At 38.5% G+C, this 20,871-nt stretch overlaps 1 protein-coding gene across 3 annotated transcripts in view; it reads left to right on the top strand.

Moving 5' to 3' along the window:
* Window positions 1-20,871, top strand: part of ATAD2B (ATPase family AAA domain containing 2B) — a 173,179-nt gene that overhangs the window by 20,242 nt on the left and 132,066 nt on the right. For all 3 annotated transcript variants that reach the window (XM_084624746.1, XM_084624747.1, XM_084624748.1), the window contains exons 2-6: window positions 5,112-5,266; window positions 9,080-9,126; window positions 10,621-10,774; window positions 15,334-15,436; window positions 15,939-16,047. In XM_084624746.1, coding sequence (XP_084480872.1) covers window positions 5,112-5,266; window positions 9,080-9,126; window positions 10,621-10,774; window positions 15,334-15,436; window positions 15,939-16,047 — 568 coding nt within the window. The remainder of the gene's footprint in view (window positions 1-5,111; window positions 5,267-9,079; window positions 9,127-10,620; window positions 10,775-15,333; window positions 15,437-15,938; window positions 16,048-20,871) is intronic.

A 20,871-nucleotide genomic window follows, 5' to 3' on the forward strand; every position in this document is an offset into this window, starting at 1 on the left:
TAACCTGTCCTTTTAAATCAGCTTCTCTACCCAATGACTGGAAGATAGCTAACGTAACGCCAATATTTAAGGAGGGCTCTAGAGGTGATCCTGGCAATTACAGACTGGCGAGTCTAACATCAGTACCGGGCAAATTAGTTGAAACAATAGTAAAGAATAAAATTGTCAGACACATAGAAGAATGTAAATTGTTGCGCAGAAGTCAACATGGCTTCTGTAAAGGGAGATCATGTCTTACTAATCTGTTAGAGTTCTTTGAGGGGGGTCAACAAACATGTGGACAAGGGGGATCCAGTGGACATAGTGTACTTAGATTTCCAGAAAGCCTTTGACAAGGTCCCTCACCAAAGGCTCTTTTGTAAATTAAGTTGTCCTGGGATCCCTTCATGGATTGAGAAGAAGTGGTTAAAGACAGGGAACAAAGGGCAGGAATAAATGGTAAATTTTCAGAATGGAGAGGGGTAACTAGTGGCGTTCCCCAAGGGTCAGTCCTAGGACGTATCCTATTCAACTTATTCATAAATGATCTGGAGAAAGGGGTAAACACTGAGGTGGCAAAGTTTGTAGCTGATACTAAACTGCTCAAGATAGTTAAGACCAAAGCAGACTGTGAAGAACTTCAAAAAGATCTCACACAACTAAGTGATTGAGGAACAAAATGGCAAATGAAATTTAATGGGGATAAATGTAAAGTAATGCACATTGAGAAAAATAACCCTAACTATACATACAATGTGATGGGGGCTAATTTAGCTACAACTAATCAGGAGAAAGATCTTGGAGTCATCGTGGATAGTTCTCTGAAGACATCCACGCAGTGTGCAGCGGCAGTCAAAAAAGCAGATGGGATGTTAAGAGTCATTTAAAAAAAGATAGAGAATAAGATGGAGAATATCTTATTGCCCTTAAATAAATCCATGGTACGCCCACATCTTGAATACTACATACAGATGTGGTCCCCTCATCTTAAAAAAGATATACTGGCCTTAGAAAAGGTTCAGAAAAGGGCAACTAAAATGATTAGTGAAAAGGAGTACTTGTGGCACCTTAGAGACTAACAAATTTATTTGAACATACATTTGAGCATCTGATGAAGTGAGCTGTAGCTCACGAAAGCTTATGCTCAAATAAATTTGTTAGTCTCTAAGGTGCCACAAATACTCCTTTTCTTTTTGCGGATACAGACTAACACGGTTGCTACTCTGAAACCTAAAATGATTAGGGGTTTGGAATGGGTTCCATATGAGGAGAGATTAAAGAGGCTAGGACTTTTCAGCTTGGAAAAGAGGAGACTAAGGGGGGATATGAGAGGTATATAATATTATGAGTGGTGTGGAGAAAGTGACTAGGAGTTAAGTATCCTCACACCTTCTTGTCAACTGTCTAAATGGGCCATCTTGATTATTACTACAGAAGTTTTTTTCTCCTGCTGATAATAGCTCATCTTAACTAATTAGCCTCTCACAGTTTGTATGGTAACTTCCAACTTATCTGTGTATGTGTGTATCTGTATCTCTCTCTCTCTTACTATATGTTCCATTCTGTGCATCCAATGAAGTGAGCTGTAGCTCACGAAAGCTTATGCTCTAATAAATTTGTTAGTCTCTAAGGTGCCACAAGTACTCCTGTTCTTTTTGAATAAGGAAAAGTTATTTACTTGTTCCCATAATATAAGAACTAGGGGCCACCAATGAAATTAATGGGCAGCAGGTTTAAAACAAATAAAAGGAAGTTCTTCTTCACACAGCGCACAGTCAACCTGTGGAACTCCTTGCCTGAGGAGGTTGTGAAGGCTAGGACTATAACAGGGTTTAAAAGAGAACTGGATAAATTCATGGAGGTTAAGTCCATTAATGACTATTAGCCAGGATGGGTAAGGAATGGTGTCCCTCGCCTCTGTTTGTCAGAGTGTGGAGATGGTGGCAGGAGAGAGCTCGCTTGATCATTACCTATTCGGTTTACTCCCTCTGGGGCACCTGGCATTGGCCACTGTCAGTAGACAGGATCCTGGGCTGGATGGACCTTTGGTCTAACTCAGTATGGTCATTCTTGTGTTCTTAAGGGATGATTACTTAAAAAAAAATTATAAGGCGTTAGATCTGCAAAAAGCCAATCTGTGAAGACAAGGCAGTTGCAATTTTACATGTTTGCTAGGCTCCCCCGCAGGGTTACTTTAGCTAACAAGTGTTCAAATTGGGATTTTAACATGAGTTAATTAACATATGGCATGGAAAATGGGTGAAAATGTATGTTTTTTTTGTAAATGTAGAGAAGATCTTACAATATGACATTTATGGGGCTGCATCTTAGCCAGTTGCCTAATACTGTAATAGTTTCTCTCCCTTTGTAGGTGTAACAAAACTCCACCTGCTACACCCTCCTAACATGATGCAAAATACATGTTTCTTAATTGTTTTACCCTTGGGTAATTGCAGTTTGTCATTCCAGTTAGGCAACCCAAAAAGCCTGATGGGAAAATTGGAGATGCATAATCAGTTTTTGTATGAGTAAAATTCTACTTTGTTCCAAGTTTAAACATTTCCTGACATTCCTAGTAGTGCTGCTACCTAGGACATTGGGTGTCTTGTTGTTGCAATGGAAGCTGTGTAATCTCCACATTAAGACCTGGTCTACGCTGGGGGGTGGTAGGGCGATCGATCTAAGTTACGCAACTTCAGCTACGTGAATAATGTAGCTGAAGTTCACGTACTTAGAGCTACTTACCATGGTGTCTTCACTGCAGTAGGTTAACTGCTGACACGCCCCTGTCGACTCCACCTGCGCTTCTTTCTCCGGTGGAGTACCGGAGTTGACGGGAGAGCGCTCGGTAGTCGATTTATCACGTCTTCACTAGATGGATCACTCTGGAGGTAAGTGTAGACATGCCCCAAGACTGCTACTGTGTGATTCCAAATTCCCCATTCCCACCGTCTTGATTATTTCTTCTTTAATTTGCCTTCTGCACTGGAAGACTCTCTAGTGTTACCTGTACAGTCATTTCCTATGCAGGCCTCTGAAGTTGCTTCTTGTTTTCTTCTGGCTGTATTGTTAATTATGATGAGTAAGTTATCGCCTGCAGTCTTTGAGCATTTCTCCGTGGTGTTGAGGCCAAGCCCATTAATGCTTGTAAAGTGCTTTGAGAGCACTTTAGATATATGCAATAGAAGTGCAAAGTCCAAGTGGTGATAACCAATGGTTGTGTGATGATTTGACTTTCTGCAAAGAAAAGGAAAAATAACAATATGCAAAACGTTTGGGTACGCTTCTTAATAATATAGAGGCACCATCAATTGAATATGCTCCTTCTGGTTCTTGCTAGGTCTTAGTATTCTCATCTACCTCTGCCCTTCGTTCTATTTTCTGATCTTTTTATGGTGATCCAAAACCAGATTCCATTCTTGAAGTGTCAGGTAGGCTCTACATGCCACCTACCTGTTTATGTTCTCATCACCTACTTTCATTTGTCTCCTGTTGGCTTCCACTTCCATCGCCATCATCTGTTTTATATCTTACAATGGTGTTGCATTTTCTGCATAGATATTTCATTTCTGCCATGAAAGGGTCAGCAGTTGCCCATGTTCATGTGCTGTTTCTGTCAATCGTGTGACTAGCTTACACTTGATGCAGTTTGGGTGTCATTTTTGTCTTCATAGTGGAACGTGAACGTGGCTCAGCCTCTACATTGGACTCCTCTTCTTCTGTCAGACAATCAGCATTCTTTAGAATTCAGAATTCTTAGCTTAACTTTGCTACAAGCGTCATACTGTATCAGGACATATATATAGTTTTCTATTCTCCATGACAATATGTCTCTTCCACTACACTTTAACTATGAGCATTATGAATAATATATACATAATTTCATTATGGCAAATCAGTGGATTTTTACGATAGTAGACCTAATAAAAGATGACATATATTTTGCTGAAACCCACAGCCAGTTTTCTTTGAAGAAGGGACAAGTCTTGAAAAGTTTACCTGACAGCTTTCTACCCTAAAGAATGTGGGGTTTGTCTATTGTCTGCAACCGTGCTTCTGTAGTACTATGGTGTAGAAACTTGCGACAATGATAGAAGGAATTCTGCCATCATTGTAGTTAATCCATCCTCTAGAAAGATAGTACACAGTACCTAGGATAGATGGATGTATCTTTAACTTTGAGTAATTTCTTTGGTGGGAAAAGATGTTTCACTGAAATCTACTGGGTGTTTTTGCATTTTTTTAATGTTTACATTTTTTGTATGATTATGAACAATTCCTGCTGAAGAAGGGATGTTTTTGGTTGGCTAGAAATAGTGTGTGTCACTTGTTTTTGGGTGTGTTAAGATGTCTAGCTATCTCCCTTGTCTGCTTTTTCCTCATGGATCAATGTGGTTACTAGTAATTTCTACATAGTATGGTATTTAAAAGTATTCTTTCTACTAATCCTTTATGCTGTTATTGAAAACTGTAAGGGAAGAGTGCTGAAAGAAATAAAAACATTTAGTTTCCTTTTAAATATTTTTGATTTCTGATATAGATATTTTCAGAAGCTTTTAACGCTTTCCATTTTTTATTGAGATAGATATCTCAATATTTGCACATTTTTCAACTGAAAACACAAAACCTAAAATTGTCCAGACACTTTGGTGATGGATGCTTTAGAATTCATGTGTTAATCATTTTGCTAAAGGTATGAGAGAGAACAGGTCATAATATCTTGATGTTTCTTTTTGTAATAGCTAGCTACTTAAAAATATTCAGTAATACAAGAGAGAGAAAAGGTGTTTTATGAATTAAAGTAATAGTAAGGGCAGTAATGTTTCCAGGGATGCAGTACAATGGGTTTTGGAAAATTAGAAATATTTAGTAGAATTATTGATATGTACAGAATTTTAATATTTTACGCTCACAAGGTCCAGTGTTAAGACTTTGCTAGGTGAACTGGTGAGTTAGCCTCCAGCATGTGTACATTTTTAAGGTACGTGTGTTCCATGAGCATCAGTAAAGCACTGCTATGTTTGTGTGAACTGGGTTTGACTTTCTTTAGGTGAGTAGTGGAATCTTATTTTTGCTATGGGAAGTGTAAAAATGAACCAATGAAATGTGGTGTGATGCTTTGTCTCTTTCAGAAAGATGAAGGTAGTGATGCTAGTTTGAGTGATAGTCACATATCCCCTCCAGCCAAACGTACCTTGAAACATGCTGATCCTGTGTGCAAAGACAAATCAAAATCACGCAATACTGGACAGCGAGAGGAATGGAGCATTTCAGCTGGACAGTCCAGGTAACCTGGTGCACTGAATGAAAAGGCAAAGTTCTGTTCATTTTAGTAAACTTAGTAAATCCACTTACATTGAGTGTGAGAGAACGTGCATTATATTGAAACAGCGTACTTTTGCATCATGTTATTGTTGAACTATTTTCCTATAGTCTACAGTCTTCTGGAATGAGAACTATGTGAATCCTATGGGTTGTGTTCCTCCTTATGTGACACCACTTTATCTGTTAAAATGGGAATGGTGGAATGTGTTAGGGTCCAGTTTTACGTTTTTTGTGCATCCAGAACTCTTGATGACTTCACTAGGAGTTCTTTGTGTTCAGAATTAGCAGCTGACCCTAAATTTAAATTAGGAAATCTGTGTGTTTTCAGCCTCTTGTATACAAGATGGTCCAGCCTTCTCCTTTTCAGTGTTTTTTCAGCCTCTCCATTGTTAGACAACTCATGGCTGACTCAGGAGTTGAGTACATTAGAAGCAGGCCAAAGTACTATGCATTCCATATAGCCAAAACCAAAGGAGACATTTGTTTCATTTTCTGACCGATTGATTTAATTTTAAGAAAAAGTTTCCAGGTTTAAAGAAGTTCTTCAGATTGGATGCAAGTAATTATGTGAGTATATGGACACCAAGCAAAAGCCTCACGCTGTTGTGCCTGGAACAGCTTGTTTGAACACTGATCTTGGCTCTTGCAACTGCTACTGCATATTGTATAGGACTAGACCAGGGTCTCAAAAACGTGGCCTGCAGTCTGCATCCGGCCCGCGGGATTGCCCCCCATGGCCCTACCAGGCCCCTGCTGCTCCCTGAAGCGCCCAGCACAATGTCCCTGCAGCCTGGGGGGGTGGGGGGGAAAGGCGGGGCGTGGGCGCAGAGGGCTCTGTGCGTTGTTGCATGGCTTCCAGCCACCACCCCCCACTTCTCCAATTGGATAAGACAGGTGATTATTTAAACTGAGAACTATATGACTACAGCTTATTATATAGCTTCCTTCAGAAATCATCTTGGAGCATATATACAGCCACCTCTGATATGCTGGGTCATTTAACAGTCTACACCAGCACTATTCAACAGTTTAACTGTTAGACCAGATGTAAAGAATACATTGTGGATTGATTTAAGTCAGAGCAATTTAAATCACCAATTTTAATCATGATTTAAAGCAGCAAACTGGAAACCTTGTTTAAAATCATTGATTTTAATCATATTTTGCTTTTGGACTTTTTAATTTTCCTAAAGAAAGGTTGATTGTCATTTGTTGATAAGCAATAAAATATGTTGAATTGCAACTCCATATAGTCTTTATGCTTAATTTAGTGCTTCTTTTTGCTAATCAGAGGGATACACTATATCGACACACATTTATTTAAACAATTACGTAGCTAACTTGAATTTATTCATATTCTTAGGTCTTACATTTTTATTATGTTCGAAAATGGTGAATTTCTTAATTATTACATTTTTTTTATTTGTGATTTGTCAAACTCTCTTTGGATGGAAATTCAAATACAATTAAAATGCACAATTGTTTAAAATTTTTTAATAAAATTCCTTTAATGTGCTGGATACACAAAAAGTATCAAAGTTTATCAAAACAGTTTTAAATGTAAAATATAACTTTTTTTATTTAAAAAAAAAAAAAAAAGGAACTGTTATCTATAGTTAGTGAATTGAACCGGTAGTGGCTGTCACCTGTCCGTCAAGATTTTAGAACTGGTGTAGGTCTTATCCTTTCAGACCTAATTTTTTATTGATAGATTGTAAGAGGAAAGCAAGCTTTCCTGCTTTTTCAATTCCCAATTGGTCTCTTAACTTTGAATGAACTAATCATTGAACTGAACTAGTTGAATAAAGTGAAATGAAAAAAAATCTTCTCCCTGCACCTGCAGAAGAGGTGACTGCTATCAAAAACATTGATCACTTCAGAAAACTCCAGTTCCAGATGCTTATTCTGTGACTTCCACCAGTCCAGTGGTTTGACTTTCTTTAAAATGGGTAGCAAACATGTACTGCTTAATATTATTTTTTGTATTTCATGTAAACAATTATAATAGACTATAATAAGTTTAGGCCTACACATAGGTTGTCAATTTCAAATTTAAATAACTTATTTTTTAAAAATAAACATGTATTTTAATTTAAATAAAATCTGAGGGTTTTTTTTAATTGACCCTGGAAGAATATCACTTAGGTGAACTCAATTTGCCTGAATTGAAATTTGGCCAGGACATTGGAGATAACATCATTGCTCGTTAAGAAGTGCTACGATGTGTCTGATGACTGGATCTTGGTCTGTTACAGAAACTAGATTTAAAGTAGAAAACTGAGATTAAAATAAAATTTTAGCAATGGGCTACTTAAACAAGCCCAAAATAGCCATGCATAATAACCTGTGTGGAGATTCTGCTTTTTGGTATTAAGCAACAAATACATGTGACCATAAAGCCATTACTAATGTTTGTTTGTCAAAAATGCCTGAGAGGGTCATGATTTGCAGATGCCATTCTCCTATGTGTTCCTATCCATCACTGTGACAAAGTTTTGAGGTCTACCATGGTGAGTCCCTTGTTTTATGAAAAATTGGTATCCCTTTCCCAGGTAAATAATAGCAGAAACCCATGTCCTAGTTTAAATCCATCTCTTCAGAAGTAGAAATTTTTGCAAGAGTAAAGGGACAGTGGAGCCTGGGTCAAATGATTTCCCTTTTCCTTTTTCAACTGGTTAATTGATTCACTTTCCAACCTCAAATCAGTTGTCCCCAACGCCTTCCAGTGTGCACAATAGTTATTGCAGTTCAATGGTCCTTATACACATTATAAAGCACTTAAGATCCTTCAGAATGACAGGAGCTATATGAATATAAATTCTTGATTTGACCAATCTATTTTGATTTTATATGTACTGGTACCAACACGTTATTTTCAGCTGATATTCTATCATGATTTTAGGGCATTTGTACATTTTAACTCTAACAGTTTAACTTATGTTTTAATAAGTTAGTCTTAACAGATAAGAAATATAATCTTTTACTCTAATGTAAAAATCAAGACTGAATATATGGTTCAATAACTGTTAACCCATGTAATTGCTGGAAGAGAGTTGGATCATGTTTTGGTTCTTATACCAACCCAGTGGGAGTCAACTTTCCTTTGGAAAACTAACTTTAAAAAAAGAAACACAGAATACGTACGATTGAGGTCTTAAGTAATATTTTTACTGTTGATTTAAGTAATCTTGATTTGTCAGTCTCTTTCCCTTCAGTTGTTAGATTAGTTAAATAGATTTAATTTTTTTGTTTTCATAACTTTGCCCTGCACGTTTTTATTGCTTTTGTTTTCATTGGTTTCAGTCATGCACCAAAACATTAAGAGTTTAAATGGTGTTTGCTTCTGATTAACAGCAGAACCACAGTTTGTGGAACCAGAGTGTGGCTTATTTAACAGGAGGGGACATAAGTGAAGTGGTGTAGCCTATTAGTGGAACAGATATTGATATATTTTTTCAGTATGGTGATACTAGTTAAAATTGTTTGTTGGTATAAAATTAAAAATATTAGTACAATGTTAAGAACACAAGGACAGGACAGACCAATGGTCCATCTAGCCCAGTATCCTGTCTTCTGACAGTGGCCAATGCCAACTTCAGTTCCAACTTCAGATGCCAAGCCAAATTCTTGAGAATACATTTTACAAATGCTTTAAATTATGGTCAGTGTATAACACTTAAGGGTTTCTATTTCAAAAGTGTTGGTTGCATTGTAGCTTTTATATAGTAAATAAAATGTTGATATATTTTGCATATTTAATATAATTGTTTTCCAGGTTAACGTCTCAGGCTGGTGCTACATTACCAACTGGACGTAGCTTATGTGAGTGTTTTCCCTATGGTTATTTTATATCTATATTTAATCTTAACTACTTTTATATTGATGATTCTCAAATGTATATATTTTGACACCTTCATTGGTGTGTTTCTCCCTGTGTTTACAAGAAACTGTTTTCTCTCAGATTCCTTCAGATAATTTATTGGATGCTTCCTTTGGGCATGAGTAAGGTTAAGATTCTGTTACAGGTATTTTTAGTAAAAGTCAGGGACAAGTTGCAGGCAATAAGCAAAAATTCATGGAAGCCCACGGCTAGAGCCCTGGGTGGGCACTAAATTTTTATCCACATCCAATCGGCAAACATGGGCTATGAATATAAAGTGGATATCCACAGATTAGCAGAGCTCTACCTGCAACCTGTCCCTGACGTTCAGTAAAAATACCGTGGGAGGAGGACAGGGACAAACAGAGCACTGTCAGGACTGCTGGAGCTTGCAGCTGCCCCAGCCCCACAGGTGCTCCTGCGGGAGGGGTTAACTGCTGCTGCTCCACCCCTAGCCACTGCTCTGGCAGCGGGCAACCATGGCTTCAGTGGGCCCAGGGCTGGCTACTGGTCAGCTGATTCAGGGATCACTGCTCCGGGACTGGCTGCTGCTCCAGTGGCCCTGGGGCTGACCGCTGGTCAGCTGTTCTGGTGGGCGGCCCCGAGGCTGACAGCTGCTCCAGCCCTGCCTAGAAGAAGTTACAGAGATCACTCCTGCCACCTGGAACAGTGTTCCTGTGAATCTTTACTTTAGGAATTTGCCAGTTCATTTCAAATCTCAACTGAAAACGTATCCAGTTTTCACGTCTATACTTCTTAATTTCTCTCTCCTTCAGTTCTGTATTGAGTCTGTGAGTATATTCAATTCCATTAAGTATTTTGGTAAACATTATTAATTACTTTTATAGTGCCTAAAGAACCATCTAAAATGGGGCTCCATAGTGCTAGGCACTGGACAGATAGCATACATACAATAGATTTCTATGCAAAATAAAACTCTATCAGTAATATAAAACCTTTTGATACTGTACTTTAAGGAAAGTGTAAGAACTGAAACTGTGCTAAGGGAAGATGACAGTCATAATGTTAGGTTTCAGAGTAGCAGCCGTGTTAGTCTGTATTCGCAAAAAGAAAAGGAGGACTTGTGGCACCTTAGAGACTAACCAATTTATTAGAGCATAAGCTTTATAATGTTAACTTTAAAATACTGAATTTTTGGTGTTCAAATACAAGCTTACCACAAAATAATATATATTTATGTAAAAGTAACTAGCCCAAATGGCACAGAAGTACAGTTAGTAAAATAACATTAGTAGGGACTTAAAACGGGTATCCCTTACTACAGTAAATGTCAGGATGCACATTCATGGGGAAACTGACTCTGGATCTTAGTATCATTTGGTTTCTTATCTTTGCTAAGTAATCTGATAATTGAATTCTTGTTTGTAAAAATGTTGTTGCCTGCATTTTGAAGTAGTAATACAAATTTCTCTTAGCTCTCAAAAGCCATCCCCTTCGAGGGGAAAAAAAGGGAGATGGGGACCATGCTTGCATAAACGGAGATATAGAAGTGAGAAAAAGTTGTCGGTCCAGGAAAAACAGATTTGAAACTTTGAATCAGAGTTTATTGTTTGATCAGCTAGTAAACAGGTATGTGTGGATACTTCAGTTGTACACATCACAAAGCATCCTGATGTTTTTTTAAAAATAGTTAGAAAGCCATGTATTGCAGTTCTATCTAAACGTCATTTAAATAAGTGATCAACCGTATCAACAATGGTTGGAAGTTAAGTACATCTTGCTTGTATGGCTGAATTATAAAATGTCAACAAGTTCGTAGCTGTTTCTTTACCACTTGTTAATAATGAAATACTGCATACAGGACTGGTGTCACTTTTTGACTTTACAGTGCAGATAAAGTTGATCAGAGAGGAAGGCACAATCTGTTGATCTGAACACAGGAGTGGGAGCCAGGAATTCCTTGCTTTGAAAGTGGTTTCCTCTGTGGCTTTGGGCAAGTCACTTAACCTCTCTGTCGCACTTTTCTCTTCTGTAAAATGGGTATAATATCTACCTTTTGAGAGATACTGAGTATCTGTGGTTGCAAAATGTTCTAAACATGAAAAATGTTCTGTAATTGCTAAGTATGATCTTTATTACTGATAAAAAATGTATTCTGCTGAACTTTAGTTTTTCACAGAAACTGCTTTTTTCAATGTGCTCAGTAACCAGGTAGTTACTGAATACAGTGGAAAAAAAATTATAAGTTTCTCTTGAGTTACTTTTTCCCTGGTTGCTTTCCTAATACTATATTGAGGAGGAAGAGGAGTTGAATAAAAAAAGAGTTCAAATGCAATTTACTATAAAGATGGTAATATAAGATCGTGATACTGATGCCTGCATTTGTGTTTACATTGATCCAAAGTGTCCAAAATTATGAACAATGAATTGAATGTATCCAGATCAGATACATTGTGCATCAGAAATACTTAGTAGTATTGGTTATAAATTCAAAGGGAGAAAAAGCCCTTGGGTGACATTCTTTCACTATTAATGTTAATGGCAAAACCTTCATCAATTTTTCTTATTTTTTATTTTGTATATTAACAGTTCCATTCCATGTAATAGAAATCGTATAAGGCCTTTTGCACCTTAAATAGAGAGAAACTTAGTATTTACACAAGTATACAATAATAAATTGATCCATGGAAGTCCCTAAAGCTGTATTGACAAGACTTACATAAAGTTGAAGAAAGCGATTAGTGGCATCAGTCACGTATTGTGTTTGATGCTTTTCTACTCTTTATTTCCATCTTCTGTTTTGTCAATTGATAGTGTTGGTTCAAGTCTCTTATTATCTCATTTAGGTTCAAACTTCTGTTTTTCTTACGTTTAAATGCGTAACCTATTTGTTAGTTGTCCTGTCAAAACTCTGCATGGTATTAAGCTTTTGTCCTTTTTCCTCCTCTCTGTTTTCCTTATTATAACATCTTGATTTTGAGTTTAATTTTGACTCTTGTTGAAGGGGTTTCTCCCTTCCTTAGTGTGACAACTTTATATACATACTATCAGGTTTGGTGGCAGGGAACGACCATCTTCCAACAATTCCCTAAAGTTCCACCAGACTTCTAAATACAGTACAGACCCGTTTATGCACGGATGTCGGGAGTCAAGCCATCATGACCGCGTGTTAACGGAAAGCACGTTAAGAGGGCCATGCTGAAAAAAGTGTCTATGATTCACTTAACAGAAAATAATGGCGTTATTTTTGCTCTTTCTGGCTCGTATTTTTTTTCTTTCTTTTGAAGTCTGTCATTCGCTGCAGATGAATGATTTCTATATTTTCCCACTTTTTGCTCCTCCATAAATCTTACAATAGTTTCTACAGCACTAAGGGCTTTTGTGGCTGAAATTTTGACCTTTTCAACGATGTCCTCGCCATCACTTTCGTGGTCTGACGTAGCCTCGCAGCCTGTTAATATTTCTTCCTTGGACAGAAATTCTGAAGTCGGGCAATCTTCATCCATCTCCAGCGACTCGGTAATGATTTCCGGCGATGTATCCAAACTAAAATCTTTTATCATTTGAAAGAGAAGTTTTCCTTTATCCTCTTTTTGTCTGCGTGCGTGTTTGTAGGGCGTCTTCTTCCGAAAATCCTTCAAAGTCTGGCTCTGAATGAGTGCCACTGCTGGAGTTTTCTGAGTCTGAGCCGTCTTTGACAGAAAAGGCATCACCAAGACCTTCATCCAGCAGTTTTCAATGGACTTTTGTTTTACTTCATCCCAAGCTTTTTTAACTAAATAATTTCCTTCATGTTTAACTGTTTCAGGAATTCGGAAATGCCTGAAGACATACAAGACACGATGGCCGAAATCAGCTCCTGTCGATAATTGTTTTTAAAATTCTGAATAATGCCTTGGTCTAAAGGTTGAATTTTTGATGTTGTGTTGAATGGTAGGTATAGCACTTGAATTTTTCCATCGCTCGATACCAGTGATTCGGCTGGAGGATGGGCTGGACAATTGTCAAGTAACAAAAGTGCTTTGGCTTCGAGTGTCTTCGACCACAGATGCTTACGAACAGCTGGAACAAAGCTGTTGTGGAACCAGTCATCGAAAATGTGTCTTGTAATTCAAGCATTTTTGCTGTTAGCGTATATTACTGGCAGTTTGGCTCTATGGAGGTAATTAAAGCAGCGAGGGTTATGAAAGCGGCCAACGAGAAGAGGAGCAAGCTTATGGCTGCCCATCTTATTATTACGAAAAAGAAGACACGATTGACACGATTGACAGGATCTTCAATTTTTTTTAAATCCAGCTGTTTTCTCTGTCTCGTAATTAAAGGCTGAAGTCTTATCAGGTAGCAGTTTTGCAAATAAAGCTGTTTCATCACAATTATAAAGTTGTTCTTCGTGGTAGTCTTCATTTTGTAAAATAGATTTTAACTCGGCGGGAAATGCATTTGCAGCTGATTCATCGGCTGATCGGCTTTCTCCAGAAATCGATACCTGCGCTATGCCATGATGCTTTTTAAAACGACTTATAAACCCCTTGCTGGCGTGGAATGATTCATCCCCTGTTAAATTTCCAAATTTTGTTGCTTGGGCTTGAAGAAGTGGCCCACTTAGCAGCATTCCTTTCAGCTTTTTCTGAGCAAACCATGTGTGCATGGCTTTGTCGAATAGCGCACACGTTTTTGCTTAAGCCCTGTGACAGAATCGATATTTTGTACAAAGCCATTCAGCTTAGATTAGTTTTTTAGCCATCCTCGGAGAGTAGATTCAGCAATCCCAATATCTTTTGAAACTTTGGCCTCAGTTTCTCTGCTCTTTACTCAATCTATTGCAGCTAGCTTTTCTCCTACGGTGTAGGAATGCTGATGCTTGCCCTCTGCCATTATATTAGGCCTACGGTTAAAACTTTCTAATGTAGTATATGTATTACTATATAACTGCTATATAGTCTATATCTCTCTAGTGTGACCATGACTAAGCGTGTGTGATTGGTAAATATTGGTAAAGACATACAACCCATTTCCGCTCTGCACTTCCTGTCGATTTCTATGTCAGTGAGTTAGTGAGCAAATCTGTAGCGCTACATATAGAAAGTTTCTGTTCCGGGTGTTAACGAGTCTTGCGTGTTAAATAGGTAGCACTGGGAGGTATGGCGCTACCGTGCGTTAAGCGGATTCGCGTGTAAATGGGTCTGTACTGTTATCTTTACCTCCATTGATTTCAGGATTTCACACTTTAGATTTACCTTTAAAGTGCTGAGTGGAAATGACTGAAAGTTGATACCATTTCCAACTGTTATGCAGCTTTAGTACATTTCCAGCGGACAAATATCCACGGTACACAAACCTTTACCACAGCTAGCAATAATTTGACAGTCATGACAAATAAGTAGATGAGTGATTTGGCCTGGCTGATGACTTGTCATCTCCTTCCCGAGAAGTGGCCCGTCCTGCTCAGTCTGTAGCAGCATCAGTTTAACACTTTAAAGGCATTTAAGGTAAAAGTCCTCTTGAAGAGCTTGCAGTCTAATTACACAATGATTAAGTTAAGTGATGCAACAGAGGCAAATTAATGAGTAGTGGAGTTCTATATATGTCTCTTTCATTTCACATCTTTGGTTATTTTAAAAAAAATCTCTTTATTTGTTAGCCCTTGCCTCAGAGAAATGTTGCAGTTTTATAGAGCTTACAGGACTGAGGAACATTTACAGGAGTGCAGTGTTGCTCCTTGTGCTACTCTGGTTATGTGGATGAAAAGCTACAGGCTCACAGGCTGTCAGTCTGGTACTTTTCCAAAGTATACCATTCAGACTCGCCAGATTTAAAAATTAACCCCCACAACTGACAAAGAGAACGCACATTTTAAATTAAATGTGGTATTAGAGTTTGATTCAAAGCCCATAAAATAATCATTTTTTTTCTTATGCAGACTCTTTGTATATTTTTACCCTCTTCTTTCAGTTTTCTTTATTATGGATGACTATTTTTAGTTTAATTGATGGATTCAAGGAGTTGCAGGAGAGACTGAAATCAAATTGTAGTTAATCTGTAGATTTTATTCCATATTTAATTCAAAGAAATTATAATTTGAGTGTAGTGTGCTACATAGAATTATTTATATGTGTAAAACTTCTGAAGCTCTTCTATTTTAAGTCTGAATATTTGTCTTTCTTATGTTAAATATTTTGTATATTTAGTACTGCTGAAGCTGTACTACAAGAAATGGACAATATTAACATCAGGCGGAATAGGCGGTCTGGAGAAGTAGAACGGCTGCGAATGTGGACAGACACAGAATTTGTAAGTTCAGAATCTGTCAAATTTTGGATAAAAGTAACATCCAGTCACTATATGTATATTTTTATAACTCTCCATAGGTCAGTTGCCTACGGTATGTTAAAATTCTAAAGCATTTTTCAACTCCTAGCTAATGCTGACTGTTATAAATAAACACTGACACTAGCTAGGTGTATTTAACTTTAGAAAGAAATTAATATGTCATCCTGTTTGGTCAATGGGGAATTGACTGACGCATTCTCATACTGTGCTAGTGTTGTTAAATTGGAGGGGAAGCATGGTTTAGTGGTCCAAAAACAGGACTAGGCACCGTGATGGCCTGAGTTCTAAACACAGGCTTTGCAGTTGACACAATCTGTGGCCCCAGGAGAGTCATTCCTCAATCCTCTTCATTTGTAAAATGTGAATACTTAACCTACCTCTCAGGGTTATTTGTTGGTAAAGCACATGGAAGATGGAAAGCACTACTTTCCATTGATTAATGAGCAAATTCATTTTGTTCTAGGAAAACATGGACATGTATTCTCGAGTGAAGAGAAGGCGGAAATCACTGAGAAGAAATAGCTATGGAATTCAGAACCACCACGAAGTGTCCACTGAAGGGGAAGAAGAAGGTATGGATTGTACAGATTAACTATAGGGCTTCATTTGAAACTTACCGTGTAGAAGAAATGACTGCTTAAAATAGCTGGTGTATTGATACAAATATTGCACAGTACTACTGAACTGTAGTACAGAGAATTAGTAATAATTTGCTTTTGCTTAATAGAAAATGAACAGGGCCATTGGAAATGCACAATATAGAAATTCTGCTCTTTAGCAAAGATTTATGGTGTCTGCAGGTTTTCAGTATACTGCTGAAAAGGATCTGAGAGTTATAGTGGATCACAAATGAACTAAAGCTTATGTTTAAAAGAAAAAAAAAGTTTGTTAAATTGGCATTACAAATATGGAATAATTTAAACCAGATTTTCTGTATCTTAGAACTGAAACAGTTGCTTTGGGTAGTGTAAATTCTGAAACTCAGTGGAGGCAATTTAAATAATATTAACTGTTGTAGTAGTGATTATTTTAGAAGAAACATCCAGCTGATATCTCTAGCCTGTGTGTTTAGGTTTCTTTCAAAGAGCTTTTAATAGGAATTAGGCTGCAAATTTTGAAGTTGTAATTATTTTAGTATTTTATCAAAAATTTGATTTCCTTTGATTATCATAGGAATTTTCGGAGAATGAAAAGAAGAGCAAAGGTATTCTAGGTTTTTGGAAATCATAGAATTGTATGGTCAGAAGGGATCTAGTGAGGTCATCAAGACCAATCCCCTGTTCTGAGGCGAGACCAAGTAAATTTAGACCATCCCCAACAGGTGTTTGTCCAGTGTGTTCTTAAAAACCTCCAAATGATGGGAATTTCACAACAGCTCTTGGAAGGCTATTTCAGAGTGTAACTACCCTCATAGTTAGAAAGATTTTCCTAATATTTACCCTAAATTTCCCTTGCTGCAGCTTAAGCCTCTTACTTCTTGTTCTACTTCAGTGGACATGGAGAACAATTGATCACTGTCCTCTTTATAATAGTCCTTAACATATTTGAAGACTGTTATTAGGTCCCTGCTCAGTCTTCTTTTCTCAAGACTCAGCATACCCAATTCTCTTAAACTTGATGTAAGAGGAAAGGTTTCTAAACCTTTTATCATTTTGTTTGCTGTCCTCTGGACACTCCAGTTTGTTGACGTCTTTCCTAAGTGTTGTGCCCAGAATTGAACACTGTACTGCAGGTGCAGTCTCACCAATGCTGAATAGAGCAGGACAGTTACCTCCTGTATCTTACATTCAATACCCTTGTTAATACACCCAGAGTATTAGCCTTTTTTGCAACTGCAGCACATGGTTGACTCATATTCAGTTTTTGATCCACTATAACTCTCAGATCCTTTTCAGCTGCTGGCACGGAGTTACAGTTTCAGTACTCTGAATGAAGCCAGTCAGGACACTAGTGTAATGTGTCTCCCCTCAGGGTGCACACTGACCAGGGCAAGAAGCCTCCCTGGCTTCAGCATTTCCTGGGTTTGACGTTGGAGCAGTCAGCATCCCTGTTCACACTGTGAGCTTCCCACAGTGAGTCTACCTGGGTGGGACACCTGGGGAAGCCTCACACACCCAGAAAGGGCCATGTACCCCAACTTTGCAGTCAGCAGTGACTCTCTGCTAGTGTTGTAAAACAGAAGGGTTTATTAGTAGTCAGGAACACAGCGTAGAACAGATCTTGTTAACACAGAAGCCAGGAAGTTATAGCAAAGTCCATCTTGAGGGGCTCCAGAGCCCTGGGCTCTTCTTCTGACTCCCAAACCAGCAGACGGACTCCTTCCAGTAGCTCAGCCTCAGTCATGCCCAGCCACCCCACCTCCATGCTTTGTCTCTTTCCCAAGCAAACCGGTCACCTAGTCTCTTTGTTCTCCAACACCTTTGTCTGGCTCCTTGTAGAAGATGGGCTCTGGCCATCGGTTGCGATGATACAAAGTGTTGGCCATTCTTTGTGCCCAGGCAGCCATTCGGTAGTCTAGGGGTCGCTGCAATGATCACACACGCTTATCCTTCCACCTAGATACTTGAGTAATACATTGGGAAAATTGAAGCACGCACACAGTATTCAGAGAAAACATTAAGGATATTCTTACTTTATCCCAGCAGTACTACTATCTAGCCATTTTGTAGCTGTGAATTTTATTTTTCCTTTCTAAAGCAAGTATGTTGCGCTTAGCTTTATTAAATTTCCTCTTGCTGAATTCAGAAAAAATTTCCAATTTGTCAAAGTCGTTTTGAATTCTAACCCAGTCTTCTAAAGTGCTTGGAACCCCTCACAGCTTGCTTTTAGCTGCATATTTTATAAGCATACTCTCTGCTCCATTATCCAAGTAATTAATGAAAATATGGAATACTACCAGACCTGGTACTGACCTGTGGGGGGACCCCATTTCATATGCCTTCCCAGGGAACCATTGATAACTGCTCTTTGACTATGGTCTTTCAACCAGTTGTGCACCCACTGTATAGTAATGTCATGTAGACCACTTTTCCCTAGTTTGCTTATGAGAATGTCATGTGGGACTGTGAAAAGTGTTACTGAAATCAAGATATATCACATCTTCTGCTTCCCCCCATACATTGGGCTACTAACCCGGTCAAAGAAGGAAATTGGGTTGATTTGGCATGATTCGTTCTTGGTGAATCCGTGCTGACTATTCCTTATAACCTTATCCTCTGGGTGCTTACAAACTGATCGTTTAAAAAATTTTTCAAATATCTCTCCAGGTATGAAAGTTAGGCTGACTGGTCTATAAATCTCCAGATCCTATTTGTTCCACTTTTAAAAGATAGATACTATGTTTGCCAGTCTGCTGGGACCTCACCTGTCCTCCATGAGTTCTTGAAGATAATTCTTAACGGTTCTAAGATTGTTTCATCTAGTGCCTTAAGTACCCTAGGATGAATTTTATCAGGCCCTGCCAACTAGAATGCATTTAATTTATCTAAATATTCTTTAAACTGTTCGTTTCCTGTTTTGGCTTGCATTCCCTCCCTGTTTTTTTAATATTAATTGTGCTAATTGTCTACTCCTCATTAACCCTTTAATGAACACTTCAGCTTTCTTGATGTGTAATCAGTTATTAACTCTTTCCTCGCTACTCTTTCCCTCATCATTCTCTTGTTCCTAATGTATTTTAAAAAAACCCTTGTCTTATTGTCTTCTTTGTCCCTTGCAAGGTGTAACTCATTTTGTCTTAGCCTTTCTGATTTTGTTCCAACATGCTTGTGCTATTCTTTTGTGCTCCATCCTAGCAATTTGTCCATGTTTTCACGTCTTATAGGATTCCTTTGTGATTTGCATGTCATTTAAGAGCTCCTGATGGAGCCATATTGGCATCTTACTATTCTTCCTATCTTTCTTTTGCATCGGGATGATTTGTAGTTGTGCCAGTAATGTTGACTCCTTGAGAAACTGCCAGGTCTACTGACCTCCCTTTTCCCTTAGATTTTCATCTCATGGAACCTTACCTATTAATTCTCTGAGTTTGTTAAAATCTGCTTTTTTGATTTTCACTATCCTAATTCTGCTGCTCTCACTCCTCCCTTTCTCCTTAGAATAATGAAATCTATCATTTCATGATCACTTTCACCAAAATTGCCTTCCACCTTAGGATTCGCAATGAATTTCTCACTGTTGGTCAGAATTAAGTCAAAAATAGCTGCCCATCTGGTTATTCATCCTTTTTGTCTTCCCCCCACCCCCCAAAAAAAAAAAAAGTTGTTGTTCCCTGTGCATGCCAAGAACTTATTGGACATTTTGTGTTTTGCTGTATTACTTTTCAAACAGACTCTGAGTACTTAAAGTCCCTCACTACTTCTGGGTCTTGTGTTTTAGATATTTCTGTTATTCTTCAAATGCTTCATCCACCTCCTCTTTTTGATTTGGTGTCTACTGTAGACCCCCTTCCATGATATCATCCATATTTTTTCCCCTTTTGTCTTTACCCAGAGACTTTCAACTGATCTGTCTCTCAACCTCCTCCTTGACCTCAGAACAAGTGTATATATTCTTGCAACACCTCCTCCCTTTTTCTCTGCCTTGTCTTCCTAGTTGTACTGCTCTATACCAATATTCCAGTCATGAGTTTTATCCCACCAAGTCACTATGCTGCCAGTTAAGTCATAATTTAGCCTGTGTATTTATATTTCCAGTTCTTCCTGTTTATTGCCCATACCCTTGGCATTTGTGTTGACATCTGAGATACTGAGCAGATTCCTATGCTGATTATTCTCTTGTTGCACCTGAGATCCTACTGTAATTTTCCATGCCTCCCGCCCATGAAGTTCCCCCAAACATCTAGCCTTCTGTTACAGTTGCCTTTTTTATGCTTACCTGTGGGCTTTTGTCACCTGTCTTCTTTGAACCTACTTTAGAGCTTTCCTCGCTTAATTATTTGGCATGTGCATAGTCGTCTAGCCAAGCAATGGCATTTCAGTGGCTTGATCAGTTCTTCTAGGCCATCACTGAACCTAGTCAGCAGGCATTCATCGACAATGTGCATCATCTGTGTTGTGACGCAGCTGCACAAAGGGCTGTCATGAAGGCCCCAGTGGTACTATTTGGCTGCACAAAGGCCTTGCCCAGTCCGGAACCTGTTCAACAGGGACCATCGGTGATGGGGCAGGTCAAAACCAGGAGGGCAAATTGTGGGGTCAGCAACAAGGGACTGGTTGGGGATTATAATAGATATTCATTCGTCTCGCCAGAGTGTTTCCGCCCTCACATCCTGGCGTGGCAGATGAGACCATAATGGGTGACGTGACAGCAACGTGCAGCTGGTGGCTTAAAAAGGTCATTGTGCAGCGGCAGGCTTGGGTTGGCGCGTTCTTTCTCCAGCAACTTGCCAGTGGCAA

The sequence above is a fragment of the Lepidochelys olivacea genome (genome assembly GCF_965140295.1).
Source record: "Lepidochelys olivacea isolate rLepOli2 genome assembly, chromosome: 3".
Lineage (NCBI taxonomy): Eukaryota > Metazoa > Chordata > Testudines > Cheloniidae > Lepidochelys > Lepidochelys olivacea.